Source organism: Elephas maximus, chromosome 1 (genome assembly GCF_024166365.1).
Source record: "Elephas maximus indicus isolate mEleMax1 chromosome 1, mEleMax1 primary haplotype, whole genome shotgun sequence".
Lineage (NCBI taxonomy): Eukaryota > Metazoa > Chordata > Mammalia > Proboscidea > Elephantidae > Elephas > Elephas maximus.
In genome coordinates this window covers 28,972,211-28,987,195 of record NC_064819.1, presented here as the reverse complement: position 1 = coordinate 28,987,195, position 14,985 = coordinate 28,972,211, and the positions used below count along the sequence as shown (strand labels likewise).

At 42.4% G+C, this 14,985-nt stretch overlaps 1 protein-coding gene across 2 annotated transcripts in view; it reads right to left on the bottom strand.

Moving 5' to 3' along the window:
• Positions 1–810: 810 nt before the first annotated feature.
• DGKG (diacylglycerol kinase gamma) overlaps positions 811–14,985 on the bottom strand; it is a 248,355-nt gene continuing 234,180 nt past the window's right edge. For both annotated transcript variants that reach the window (XM_049880842.1, XM_049880850.1), the window contains one exon: positions 811–2,213. In XM_049880842.1, the coding sequence (XP_049736799.1) occupies positions 2,115–2,213 (99 nt within the window). In that variant the 3' untranslated portion in view covers positions 811–2,114. The remainder of the gene's footprint in view (positions 2,214–14,985) is intronic.

Below are 14,985 nucleotides of genomic sequence, written 5' to 3'. Positions count from 1 at the left end.
TCCTAGATGTTGGAAGGATGACTGCTTCCTTCAGAGTTAGTCTCAATTTGTACACACATCTTAATTTTCCCTTCCTTGTTGAAAGTTCCTGACCTAATGCAAGGCGTTAGAGTCAGCTCAGTAGAGTGACCTCAAGTGGGCCCAGGTTTCCTCTTGAGAAATCTCTGAGGGGTATGGAGGCCCAAGTAAACAAAGGGGCCGAGGTAAATGTTTCTTTCTACCAACAACTCTCTGGGCAGACTTGCCCTTGGGAAAGGAGGGTAATGCTGGTGCCAGCTGGAACCCACTGAGCTCTGCCAAGACCCCTCTGTCCTGGCCAGCAGCACCTTGCAGGTGTCTCCGTCTTCCTTGTGACTCTCCACTGAGGCCATCCTGCAGCCAGGGATGTTTTTCAGACTAAGAGACTATGTTGACTGTGATAAAGGTGGCATGTGGAGAGTTCACTGTGATGTTCTGTCTAGTGCCTTCAACCCCTGACCAACTTCTTGCCAGTTCAAGGCAGAGAACTTCAGGAAAGCGTGGAGAGGCCCTTGTGTTCTCATGTGGGCCTGTCCTGTCCGTCCACACAGGTGCTGCTCATTTCTTCTTCCTTGGCAACCTGGATCCAAATGGAATCACCTCTCAGCGACCAGATATGACCCCATTCCAAGATGTCTGAGTTCTCATCTTTATTAAATATCTTCTTAGTGGCACCTATTTCCAAGCAACATTAGCCAAGATACCATGGACAGGTCTCTTTTCTGAGACTCAGTTTCTTTATCTGACAAATGGGAGAGTGGCTCCTGCCTACGACATCCTTTTATGGTGGTTCTGAGGATCCAGAATTAGGAGATCTCAGTCTCTTCATGATAAGGAGCTACTTTCATTTCCCTGAAGGCTTATGATCACTAACAGGAAGTGGGTCTTGACAATGAAATAATGGAATGGAAAAGTAAGAACCTTCTTTTTCTTTCACATTTCCTGTTCTGATACATTTTTTTTTTTCAATCAGATAAAGTCCATCTGTAAATAAATATTTATATGTATATATATATAAATATATATGCTACATACATACACATACACACATAAAACCATCAGAAGGGCTTTCAGGTCATACTCTGGGAGTGGTGGGTGCCAAGAAGCAAAAGGGAACTGCTGGATCGTTTGTCTCCTGGTCTTCCCAGTAAAAGTCCCATCGAGCCCATCTTCTCTGCCTTCAGGAATAGTTTGCCACCAGGGCTTGGAACTCAAACAGGAAACACACTTTGGCTTGAAAAAGAAAGAAGCTGGGGGTGTTTTTTTTTTTTTTTCCTTTCCTTTTTACATAATGTTATGAACCAATTTGAAAAATAAATCCCAGTTTCTCTGCTTCCCCTCCCAGGTGTTCACAGAACTAAGAAAATAAATCCCACATCTAAGGTGTGCTGTGCAGGCCGCTCTGGAGCTCTTGGAGCCGTGTCTAAACAAACACACCACCACCAGGAGGGAGGCTTCAGGAAAATAGCAAGTGCCCACGGACAGCGAAAGAACCAAGAATGGAAACAGCTTTCCACAGCCTTTCTGCCTCCTCAGCAAGTTGAGGGAGAAGTTGTCACTCAAAAGACAACTGAGAAAGCAATGGGGTGTTCGCTGGGTGCCGCTAAGGATTATGCTCCGAGCGTTGGAGGCCGTTTTATCTCTATACAGAGGGACCTTTGTGCAAGTTCTCTAAAATGGGCGTGCCTTTCCTTGGCCACATCCGATTTCACTGTGGGCAGGAAACTGCTCCTTGTGAGCGTCCACGACAAAATTTGCATGGCCGGTGGAAAGAAAGGGGGATTTCTCCTTCAGTCTCAGAAAGTCCTACTCAAGGCCTTTTGGGAATGTGGAAGTTGCTGTATAAGCCAACGAGACCCTGGTGGGCTCCAAGTCCATTCAGAATCTTCTTTGGGCATTGGCTCTGTCAGGGGTGTATCCATTATTGAGAGAGAGAGAGAATGTGTGGCAAGGAGAAGGTTTTCTTCCTGAAGGGTGGCTCTGCCCCACTGGCTAGAGAGGAGTGTGTGTGTGTGGGTGTGAGTGTAAACATGTGTGAGTGTGTAGTTACAGTTTCTGGTTTTCTCTCTTGGTTTCTCTGGCGTTTGGTACATTGTCTAGTCTTTTGAACGGCTCTTCCTCCTCAGTGAAAAGAAGCTGCTCTTCTGGGGCGGCCCCATCATCATGGGCGCTTGGTTCTTGTGGGTAATTTTAATCTAAAAGCAAAGAGGCAGAAATGAATTAGTGGCATGCAAATCCCAGGAGCCTAAGGAAGGGTGAGTTGCAGAGAGAGGAAGGAAGGCCAGCTTCGGCCTGGAAGGGGCCCCATGCAGAAGGACGACTGTCCTTGAATAGATTCAGAATTGGCAACCTGACCCTGACTGGGCCTAGAGCTTGGCACTGCTGGGAGTGAGGGGCGGAAACACTGAGGAGAGACAGGTGTGAGCTTCCCACGTGGTGATCAGCTCGCACCTGTCTTGTGTCCTTGCTATTCATAGACTCCCAGAATGTCACAGCTGGAGGGGACCTCAGGCACCTTCTCATTCAACCCCTTTGCAGAAGAGCTGGGGGAATGGAGACCCAAGGCTCTGTTGGGCCTTAGATTGACCTGAGGTTACAAAGAGACAGGAGAACAGCCATAGCCCAGTTCTTCAGATCCCCAGCCTCCACTGCTCCTGGCCATTCCAGCCCAAGCAATGCAGAGAGTTAACTGGTAAGTCAAAGTTGAACTAGATGCTCTAGGCTGACCTCTGATGCCATCGATGCCATGTGGCAAGTTTTCAAATGAGTCCCTTAGATGTTTCCTCTTTTCTTAACCTTCCAGAGAAGACCCAACTTTCTTTTAAAAGCATTTTTTTTTTTTTTAATTTTGGGCTTCATGATTATTTTTCTTCTGCAAACTTTAGGTCAATTGGAAGTGGAAGACGTTGGTGAATTCTCGTTTTTTTTTTTTTTTTTGCCTTTCTTCCCGAACTTATCCTCAGGGCGTGGCTTTAAAATGCTTACTCACTATTGGCATGTGTCCTGGTGACATTGCCACCTTAATGATCTGTATTATCAGCCCAGCAACAGTGTTGATCAAGTAGGACACATGTTCAGAGAAGCAGACTATGTGTGAACAGGAGGCACTTAGGATTCAAGGACAAGGGTTTGGGTCTCAGCACTCCCACTTCTTTGCTGTGAGCCTTTGTTGCTGTCGTTGGGTGCTGTCGAGTTGGCTCTGACTTATAAAGACCCTAGGTACAACAGAACAAAACACTGCTTGGTCTGCACCGTGCCTGACAATGTTCCACTGCTATCCATAAGGTTTCTACTAGCCAATTTTTCAGAAGTAGGCCACCAAGTCCTTCTTCCTAGTCTGTCTTAGTCTGGAAGCTCTGCCAAAACCTGTCCACCATGGGTGACCCTGCTGGTATTTGAAATACCAGGGGCATAGCTTCCAGCATCAAAAGCCACCACAGTGTGAAAAACTGACAGACTAATAGTGGTGAGCCTTTAGACAAATTGCTTAACCTTCAGAGTCCGTGCTTCCTGAACTGTAAAATGAAGATTATAATATTTGTCCTATTTTTCTCACAAAGTTGTGAGAATCAAGTGATAGGATAACAATGAAAATCCATTGTAATCTGTAAAATAAAATGTAGCGTTTAGTTAAATAGTTGTTCTCTTACATTGAAAGAGAAGGATGCATGGCAAATGAAACAGAATCTATGAACCCTTTCTCACGGTTTTCACCATATTCTTTAAAATGGCCAAGTGTGAATACAGAGAACAACAGAAGAACTCCTGAAGAGAGAGACCCATCCTTGAGTTGAAATGAATGTAGGGAAATCAAGTGATGTCAAAAGACGTTGGTGAAGGAATCAGAAAAATCTAAGGGGAGCAGCTAGGGAAGAGTTAAGATTTGAAGGAAGGTGTCTTAGTTATCTAGTGCTGCTATAACAGAAATACCACAAGTGGATGGCTTTAACCAAGAGAAATCTATTCTCTCACAGTCTAGTAGGCCACAAGTCCAAATTCAGGGCGTCAGCTCCAGGGGAAGGCTTTCTCTATCTGCTCTGGGGGAAGGTCTTCATCATCAATCTTCCCCTGGTTGAGGAGCTTCTCAGCGAAGGGACCCCAGGTCCAAAGGATGTGCTATTCTCATAGTTCTTGTTTCTTGGTGGTATGAGGTCCCTATGAGAGAAGCTCCCTTCTCTCTTTTATATCTCAAAAGAGATTGGCTTAAGACACAACCTAATCTTGTAGATTGAGTCTCATCAATATAACTGCTGCTGATCCCATCTCATTAACATCATAGAGATAGGATTTACAACACATAGGAAAATCACATCAGATGACAAAATGGTGGACAACCACACAATATTGGGAATCATGGGCTAGCCAGGTTGACACATTTTTGGGGGACATAATTCAGTCCATGACAGAAGGAAGGAAATACGTTGGTGACAGAGAAAGGGAAGACACTGTTGAGGAGCCACATATGAACAGGTTCAGTGTGGCCTAAAGGCTGAGAAATGAGACCAAGGATCCAAGTGAGGCAGTTGGCGTGCAGGGCTTTAAAGAAGAACAACAAGGATTAGGTGTAATGTGAGGTAATAGAGCCTTTTAACCATGATAGGGAGCCTTGGGGTGTAGTGGTTAACAGCATGGCTGCTAACCAAACGGTTGTCAGTTCAAATCTACCAGTCGCTACTTGGAAACCCTATGGGGCAGTTCTACTCTATCCTGTAGGGCTGCTATGAGTTGGAACTGACTTGATGGCACCTAACAACAACAACCACCACCACCATGATAGAAGGCCTTTTAACCTGGAGAAAAAATGAGTTTGAGGGGAAATTATTCAACAGCTGCTGTCAGAGTGAACTGGAGTGGGGAGATTCTGGCTAAGAGGGTACTACTGTAAGCCAGGTTTAAATTTAAAAGGCCCCAGGAAATGGAAAGAAAAGGATGGAACACAAAGACATTGTGCATAACTAGCATAGCCTGGTGATATAAAAACAAAACAAAACAAAACACCAAACCTGTTGCAGACAAGTTGATTACGATTCATCACGACCCCATGTGTTATAGAGTAGAACTGTTTCATACGATTTTCTTGGCTGTAATCTTTATGGAAGTAGATCACCAGGCTTTTCTTCTCTGGCGCCTTTGGGTTCCAAAAACCAAACCCATTGCCGCTGAGTCAACTCCGACTCATAGTGACCCTACAGTACAGAGTAGAACTGCCCCACAGGGTTTCCAAGGAGTGGCTGGTGGATTTGAACTGCTGACCTTTCTGGTTGGCAGTTGAATTCTTAACCACTGCGCCACCAGGGCTCCTTGGGGTTAGCGATTGAGCCCAAACCATTTGTACTGCCCAGGAACCTAGCTTGGTGAGAGGAGCTGAAAGTAACTCCGATGTTGGTTTCCAGCAGCCTGATGATCTAGAAGGCGAAGGAATCTTTCCGTTTTGCAGTAGTTAGCAGAGGAGCAAACCCAGAGTACACTGGGTGCCATTTTGTGCTTCGTGCCTTTCTGTGGGCATTATGCTTGTTCCAGAATTCATGGAAGTAAGCCACAGACTGGGGACGGCCACGGCACTTCTCTGTGGCATGCAGCTTAGCACCATCTCAGCGATTTCTGGTGCAATATCTTGGGGGAAGTCTTCTCTCCCTCCTGAGCCCATGAACACATGAACCCTTGAGGAGAAGGACTTCACTTACTCTTCTTGTTATTCCCGGAACCAGCTCAATGCCTGGCTTGGACTGTGTGCCATGGAAGTACTGACTGAGTAGCACAATCAAAAAGAAAGAGAAAATGTCTGGGGGTGGAAGTGGCTGTGTTTGGGGCAGAGGGTGGCAGCTGGAGCACTGCCTACATTTCCCGCTGATGGGGGCAACTTTTCCAGTTGATAGAAGACCCTTGCTTCTCCTTTTTTTCCCTCTAGCTAAGCTATCTATTCATTTGCTAGCACCTCTAGGACAAAGAGGAGGAAGCGAAACTCAAATCCCTCCCATTTAGTATTTCAGCAGTTTTGACCAAGGTTTTGACAGGGTAGGAGTTTGGAGCTCCTGGGTAAAATGAGCAGCCCTGGTGGCCATAGTGGTTAAGAGCTATGGTTAAGGTTTGCAGTTAAGGTTGTGGTGAAAGTTACGGTTAGCAGTTCCAAGCTGCTCCTTGGAAACTCTATGGGGCAGTTCTACTCTGTCCCACAGGGTCGCTATGAGTTGGAATCAATGGAAGGCACTGGGTTTTTTGGGTAACATGAAATTTTGGTCTGGTTTGTGGATTTTAATATCACAGATAACTGAGAGTTGATTGTATGTACACAAACTGAACACAAAGTATGAGATCATTTCTTCATTTAGAGTCCAAGAGATTTCAATTTCAGTTCCTTAACACACACCGCCTGCCATGAGTAGGGCCTGTTATTGTTAGTTGCCCTGGAGTTGATTCCTATCCATAGTGACCCTAAGTATGTAGAGCAGAACTGCTCCATAAGGTTTTCAAGGCTGTGACCTCTCAGAAGCAGATCTCCAGGCCTGCCTCTGGGTGGGTTCGAACCACAAAGCTTTCAGCCAGTATCATTTTTAAGTGAATACCGTGCACCTTCTACATTTGTTTGCCGGCTGTACCACCCCGCCCTATGAGGTATTTTCATAAGCGCTGCTACATGAATTTTTTTTACATGTTGCAGAGAAATTTTTTTTTTGCATAGCATGCTTATAGAAATACCTCTAGGGGGAGGGTGTGGCTGGCAAACAAACGTAGAAGGCACGTGTTATTTTTGTAAAATATGGTAGTTGAGCACTTAACCATCTGTGCCACCCAGGGACTCCTTGAGGAGGGGCTATTGGGTGAAACAGCTAAAATCGCATTTTAGGAGGTAGAAGGAATCCCTGAGTGTGTGGACGGCTCCACTGAAAGGAATCTGGGAAGAAAGGCCAGATGATCTACTTTAGAAAAATCAGCCTTTGAAAACCCAGTGGGACAGAATTCTACTCTGGCACACATGAGGTCACTGTGAGTCAGAATTGACTCAATGGCAACTGGTAAACCTGCCTTTTCAATCCCTGATAGAAAGAAAGAGTCCCACGTTTTTGTAGCTAGAACCCCAGCTTCTCTGGTATTGGGGCAGATCAGTCAATGAACTAAGGCCTCCATGATTTTCTTAAAAACCTTTCTTAACACAATACCCAACAAGCACTAAGGAAAGCAGCCCCATTGATACAACAGACTCTTCTGTGGTAGCTCAAAATTCACAAAACTGCTACTGCATATAATTTTTCCCGCTAAAGCGAAGTAAAATTTTAAGACTTCACAAGTACTTGCAGTTGACTTTGTTTTGGGAGCCATTTTCCACAAAGGAACACGGTTTTATTACTTTAAGTAATAAATGGAGGGGTTCCATTCTAACGTCCTCATGATACATGATTTAGATGGCACCTGGTATGATGGCCAATGGCTGCATGTATGGACCCTTCTGAAATCATTTGGGAAGTGCCAGAGATCTGCTCTAATTTCAGCTGGAGAAAAAGAAAACAGAAAAGCACAAATTTGAAAGGTTTCACATAGTCTCTATGATCTTTGAAAAAGTTAAGTAAATATCCCTGCTTAAGGGAAGCCTGGGGGAGGAAGGAAGAGACTTTTGTAGTCTTTCAGGTCTTAGCTATTTCTGGTTCTCCAAGATCTTAGGGTGCCCTGCTTCATGACAGCGTTTCCTGTCACCGAGGTCCTTCAAATATAGCTGGACAATTAGGCCTTGGAAGGGGGGAAGAAGTCTGGGACTTAGTGATAAGTCGGAAAGTTGGACTAGATAATTGGTTATTAAAGGGTGGTCCCTAGACCAGCAGCATCAGCATCACCTGGGGTCTTGTCAGAAATGCAAGTTCTCAGGTTCCCAGACCTACTGAAACAGAATCTCTGGGGATGGGGCCCTGTCGAATGCACACACAAGTTTGAGATTCACTGGGCAAGATGACTGGGATCCCTTTCAACATGGAGATTCTACTATCCTCTAACTCTGCAAGAAGAAAACCTTGATTTTTAAGTCTAACGGTATGCCACCTAACTGTGATGCTAATGCATAAGAATTCATCTTCCAGTCCTGACAGCATGAGGCAAGTTTTCTCAAGAAAATATATTTTATATGCATATACTATATTAGATTTATGTGTATAAACACACACATACATGCTTACCTCTAAGAATTTAGAAAATATAGAAAAACAAAATGAAACAAAGAACCCCTAGAGGTAACTGCTCTTAACTTTTTCATACACCGATTTCAATTCTTTGTTTCTGTGCTTTTATGTTTTTACTGTTTTCCAATTACTTAGATTTACTGTTTTCCCATTACTTAGTTTCCACTTTTATCTTCATTATTTTCTTCTTCTGCTTCTCCTAAGTTTGGTTTATTACTGTTTTTCTAAATTTGGGATTATTCATTAATTTTTTTTCCGTTTTAAATGATGGAAACATATGAGGCTTTGAATTTATTTCCAAATGCAGTTCAGACTGCATTCTTTATGTATTGAACTACAGCCTTCTAGTTTTCATTATTTTTTAAATAGTACACAATGATGGTTTTGATCTCCTCTTGAATCTACTGTTCTTTAGAAGAATTTTTACGCCTCCAAGTGATTGGATTTTATCTATTCATTCAATCTTCTATTATTAATTTCTAGTTGTCTTAGTTATCTAGTGTTGCTATGACAGAAATACCACAAGTGGGTGGGTTTAACAAACAGAAGCTTATTTTCTCACAGTTTAGGAAGCTAGAAGTCCAAATTCTGGGTGCCTGCTCCAGGGGAAGGCTTTTTCTCTCTCTTGGCTCTGGAGGGAGGTCCTTGTCTCTTTGAGCTTCTGCTCTTGGGCAATCTTCATGTGGCTTGGCATCTTTCTTCCTCCATCCCTGCTCTGCTCACTGTTTCATCTCCTTCACACATGCTGTACACTAACCTTGCCTCATTAACATAACAAAGATAACCCATTCCCAAATGGAATTACAACCATAGGCATAGAGGTTAGGATTTACAACACATATTTTGGGGGGACATAACTGGATCCATAACACTAGTGTTACTTGTTTGTTGTCAAAGAAAATGACCTTTTTAATTTCTGCTTCTGGATTACATATGGATTTTATATTTGTAGATTAGTTTATGATCTATTTTAGTAAACATTCTATGGATTAAAAAAAAGAAGATAGACAATTTGTTTTTAGGTTACAGAGTTTAACACATATCTATTAATCTCATCTTAAGTCTTTTTTTTTTTTTTTAGACCACTTGATCTCTAAGGTGGAAGCAAATACTTTAAAGTCTCCCAATAACTGTCTGTCAACTTCATATTGCATATTTATTTTTTTCCTTAGAATATATATATATTTTCACAGTATATATTTTGACTCTGCTATTATACATATTTTTAATTATATACCTAACGTTTTATGACTATCACATCTTATAATCAAGTGTACTTTTTATGAAATAAACAATGACCTGCCTCATTTTGCCATATGTTTTTGCCATGATGGAAGGTAGTTTGCCTAAAATTAATATAACTGATGTTACCACTTCTTACTTCTAGTTTCTTTATGCTTGATAAAGGACAATTAAAGAGATATATATGTCCTTTTGTTTCATGTATATCTCTTGTGAGATGCATACAACTGGATTTTAATCTTTAACCTAGAATGAGAGCATGGGTCTTTTAATAGGGGATTTTAACTCATTTATGTTTATTGTCAGTACTGGTATATTTATAACATCTTTCATTTTCAAAATTTTAAAAAAGTCTTCTTGCTGCTTGCTTTCTGTCACGTGCTATATTAATAAAGGATTCATATATTTTAAATTTCCTCGGATCTGTAAAGTTTTAGTTCCACTAGAGATTACCTAGTTATTAAAATTTCCTTCTGATTTATACTTTGTAATCATCAAAGCAAGAACATGAAGAATTTAGCATATTTTTAATATTCCTTCGACAACGTCTTCCACGTGCTTTCTGCCTTTGTTAATATAACCTTAGGTTTGGGATCCAGGTTATTGTTTATATTGTATATCTTCTCTTTCAAAGAATGATTTTTGCCCCTTGCATTCTGTTGCATATTTCACAGCTTTTTTTTTTTATTTTTATTTTTCTAATTTAACTTCTTTCAATGATTACCAAAAGTTATTTTGTGCTGTGATGTCCCATTATTAAGCCTTTAATTTTGAATCACTTCTTGTTCGGCACGTGCCTTCAAGAAAATACTTCAAGAAAAGTACATTTGTTTTTATCATGTGCAAGTTTAAGGATGGCTGCTTTTTGCCTTTGCATATGTATTTCCATGAACTTCACACCTTGACGGAGCCCTGGTGGTGCAGTGGTTAAAGCATTCAACTGCTAACCAAAAGGTTGGTGGTTCCTTGGAAACCCTATGGGGCAGATCTACTCTGTCCTATAGGGGTTGCTATGAGTCGGAACTGACTCCATGCCAAAGGGTTTTTTTTTTTTTCCATGCCATAAAATCATTGGGTCATTGGGTCACAATTTTTTTCATGGTTAGTTGTAATCTCTGAAGGTTAGCATTGAGAGGAGGTGGGGGTGGGGATGAGGGTAGTGTTTGGCTATTTCAAAAAGCAATGTCTGGATTTAGTGGAATGGCGTTTAATAGAAACCATGTCATTGATCCAGATAGGAAAGGGTTTACTATCTTCCTGCCTGCCTTTAGGAAATGGGAGGAGCTTGGATAGATTTTCTCAATTTAGCTCCATGAAAATTATAAGTAGTAGAAACTCCCTCCATTATTCCTAATTCTGGCAAGGTGGTAGCCTATTATTAGTTTTGCTGTGTTGTGTTTTTATCTTTTTCTTAGTCTTCATAAAACCACAAGTTTGAAGAAAGACTTTGCACAGCAATTTCTACCTTTGAGAACCTTTATAGAAGACACCACCTCTGGAGTCTCAAGGGATAAGTGTTATAATTTATAGCACTCCTGCGTGTGCAAATGGTTAATGCACTTGAATCAAATTTAAACGTTGGAGGTCTGATTCCATCCAGGGGTCCCCTGAAGAAAGGCTTGGTGATCTCCTTAAAAAATCAGCTACAGAAAACCCTATGAGGCACAGTTCTACTGTGACACAAATGGGGTCACCATGAGTCAGAGTCAGCTCCGTGGCAACTGGTTTGGTACATAAAACAAAAAGTTACAGAAATACACCTAGGTATAGACCTGGTAGAAGTCTCCCGAAAACCCCCTCTTCAGTATAATAGTAGAAAAAAACTTGATGTGCACACAAATGGCACAGTCAGAGAAACCTCTTAGACATAATGAAACACCTCACGGAATGAATTTTCCAGGCTTGAAGGCAAAGGACCATAGACTTGGGGGACATCTACGTCAACTGGCGCAACATAGTTCTTAAAGATGGTGTTCTATATCCTACTTTGGTGAGTAATGTCTGGGGTCTCAAAAGCTTGTGAGCAGCCATCTAAGATACAACTGTCGTTCCCTTCTAGTCTGGAGCAAAGGAGAGGGAAAAAAACTAAAGACCCAAGGGAGCAATTAGTCCAAAGGACCAATGGACCACATGAACCACAGCCCACATGACCATAACTAGATGGTGTTGGCTACCACTACTGACCACTCTGACTGGGATTACAACAGAGAGTTCCATACAGAGCAGGAGAAAAATGTAGAACAAATGATCAAAATCACAAAAAAGACCAGCTTTACTGGTCTGACAGCAGTAACTCCTGAGACTATGGTCCCTGGGTACCCTTTTAACTCAGAATTGAAGCCTCTCCCGAAGTTCATCTTTCAGCCAAAGATTAGACAGGCCTATAAAACAATAAAAGGTCCCGGAAGCTTTACTCCATCCACGTCATTAAGGTCGACTCTACTTTGAGGAGGTAGCTCTTCCCCAGTCATCTTTTGAGTGCCTTCCAACCTGGGGGGCTCATCTTCCAGCACTATATCAGACAATGTTCTGCTGCTATTCATAAGGTTTTCACTGGCTAATGCTTTTCAGAAGTAGACTGCTGGGTCCTTCTTCCTAGTCTGTCTTAGTCTGGAAGCTCAGCTGAAACCTGTCCTCCATGGGTGACCCTGCTGGTATCTGAATACCGGTGGCATAGCTTCCAGCATCACAGCAACACACAAGCCCCCACAGTACAACAAACTGACAGACATGTGGGAACCAGAGATATCATTACTGATGTCAGATGGATCCTGGCTGAAAGCAGAGAATACCAGAAGGATGTTTACCTGTGTTTTACTGACTATGCAAAGGCATTTGACTGCGTGGATCATAACAAACTATGGATATAACACTGCGAAGAATGGAAATTCCAGAACATTTAATTGTGCTCATGAGGAACCTTTACATGGATCAAGAGGCATTTGTTCGGACAGAACCAGGGGATACTGATTGGTTTAAAGTCAGGAAAGGTGTGCGTCAGGGTTGTATTCTTTCACCATACCTATTTAATCTGTATGCTGAACAAATAATATGAGAAGCTGGACTATATGAAGAAGAACGGGCCATCAGGATTGGAGGAAGACTCATTAACAACCTGCGTTATGCAGATGACACAACCTTGCTTGCTGAAAGTGAAGAGGACTTGAAGTAATAATGTAATAATAATAAAGTAATAATGTAGTAATAATGAAGATCAAAGACCACAGCCTTCAGCATGGATTACACCTCAACATAAAGAAAACAAAAATCCTCACTACTGGACCAATGAGCAACATCATGATAAAGGGAGAAAAGATTGAAGTTGTCAAGGATTTCATTTTACTTGGATCCACAATCAACAGCCATGGAAGCAGCAGTCAAGAAATCAAAAGACGCATTGCATTGGGCCAATCTGCTGCAAAGGACCTCTTCAAAGTGTTGAAGAGCAAAGATATGACCCTGAAGATTAAGGTGCGCCTGACCCAAGCCATGGTGTTTTCAGTCACATCACATGCCTGTGAAAGCTGGACAATGAATAAGGAAGACCGAAGAAGAACCGACGCCTTTGAATTGTGGTGTTGGCAAAGAATATTGAATATACCATGGACTGCCAAAAGAACGAACAAATCTGTCTTGGAGGAAGTGCGGCCAGAATGCTCCTTAGAGGCAAGGATGGCGAGACTGCATCTTACATACTTTGGACATGTTATCAGGAGGGATAAGTCCCTGGAGAAGGATATCATGCTTGGCAGAGTACAGGGTCAGAGGAAAAGAGGAAGACCCTCAACAAGGTGGATTGACACAGTGGCTGCAACAATGAGCTCAAGCATAACAACGATTGTAAGGATGGCGCAGGACTGGGCAGTGTTTCTTTCTGTTGTGCATAGGGTCGCTATGAGTTGGAACCGACTCGACGGCACCTAGCAACAACAAATAAAACAATAACACACGTGAGGAATGTGCTTCTTAGATCAATCAAGTATAAGAGAACCAGTGGGCAACACCTGTCCAAAAGCAAAGACGGGATGGTGGGAAGGGACAGGAGAATTGGAGCAATGGAACTGGTGAACCCGGGGTGGAAAGGAACAGGGGAGAGTTTGGACACAACGTGGAATTGCAACCGATGCCGTGAAAGAATTAGTATATAAATTTTTGAATGGAAAACTAATTTGCTCTGTAAATTTTCACCTAAATCACAAGAAAACAACTTGATGTTCTGAACGGCTCAAAATAGCAAGTTATTGAGGTACCTCAATAGCCCATTAGTGTGAAGAAGCTTAGAAACATAATTATCTTTTGAAAGATGTGAACATTCACGATAGTACTGAGGATATTACTAAAGCAATATCTCGGGAGAGGCTCTGAAAACAAATAGTTTCCTTTAGCCATGGAGTTTCTAGCTGGTTTCTCTTACGGAGGGATGCATGGCTCCTATAGTAGAACTAAATGGAGTGCTGGTGTTGTTGTTGTTAGGTGCATTGGGTCAGTTCCAACTCACAGCCACCCCATGTACCACAGAACGAAACACTGCCCAGTCCTGCACCATCCTCACAATCGTTGCTATGCTTGAGCCCATTGTTGCAGCCACTGTGTCAATCCATCTTGTTGAGGATCTTCCTCTTTTTCGCTGACCCTCTACTTTACCAAGCATGATGTCCTTTTCCAGGGACTGGTCCCTCCTGATAACATGTCCAAAGTACGTGAGATGAAGTCTCGCCATCCTTGCTTCTAAGGCACATTCTGGCTGTACTTCTTCCAAGACAGATTTGTTTGTTCTTCTGGTAGTCCATGGTATATTCAGTATTCTTCTCCAACACCACAATTCAAAGGCATTGATTCTTCTTCGGGCTTCATTATTCATTGTGCTGGTGCAGGTATGAGGAGTCAGGGAATGGGGAGGTTCCCTTTATTTTTGTTTGTACATTTGTTCATTCATTTATTCATCAGCCAACATATATTATTGAGTAGCTATTACAAATCAGGGATTGTGCTAGGTACCGGGTGATAGCACCGTCGACAAAATAGATTACCTTGTGGTTTCCCTTTCGGTGACCTTCAGTGGTGTTTCCTCAGAGTTGTGGTCATACCTGTGGTGAAGTATGTCTGTGCACTGTGAGGAGTAATTCCCAGGAGCGCCAGTGGCCACAGCAACAGGGTAGAAGTTCTAGGGTAAGTGTGCAGATTTGGCTTCTAGATGAAGAAGAACTTTCTAACAATTAGAACAGTCTTCCTTTGGAGGTAGTAAGCTCCCTGCCACTGGAATGATTAAGCTGAGGCTATTGATGATGATACTGGGGATGAAGTTTCAGAATTCACCAACTAGAGTTGTGAGCTCTTGGAAGACAGACCTGGGTCTCATTTGGTTTTGTAACTAATGCCTAGCAGTGCCTGGCACATAACAGGTATTGAATCAGAGTTTGTCACGTAAATGGATGGATGAATACAATGGAAGAGGGTACACTCATGGTTTCCCAAAGCCCCATGCAACTCTGAAGTTCAATGATTTCATATTAAGTCAGTGCCCCAAATAAAGCTCCTCATTCTCATTTCGAAGACTGGG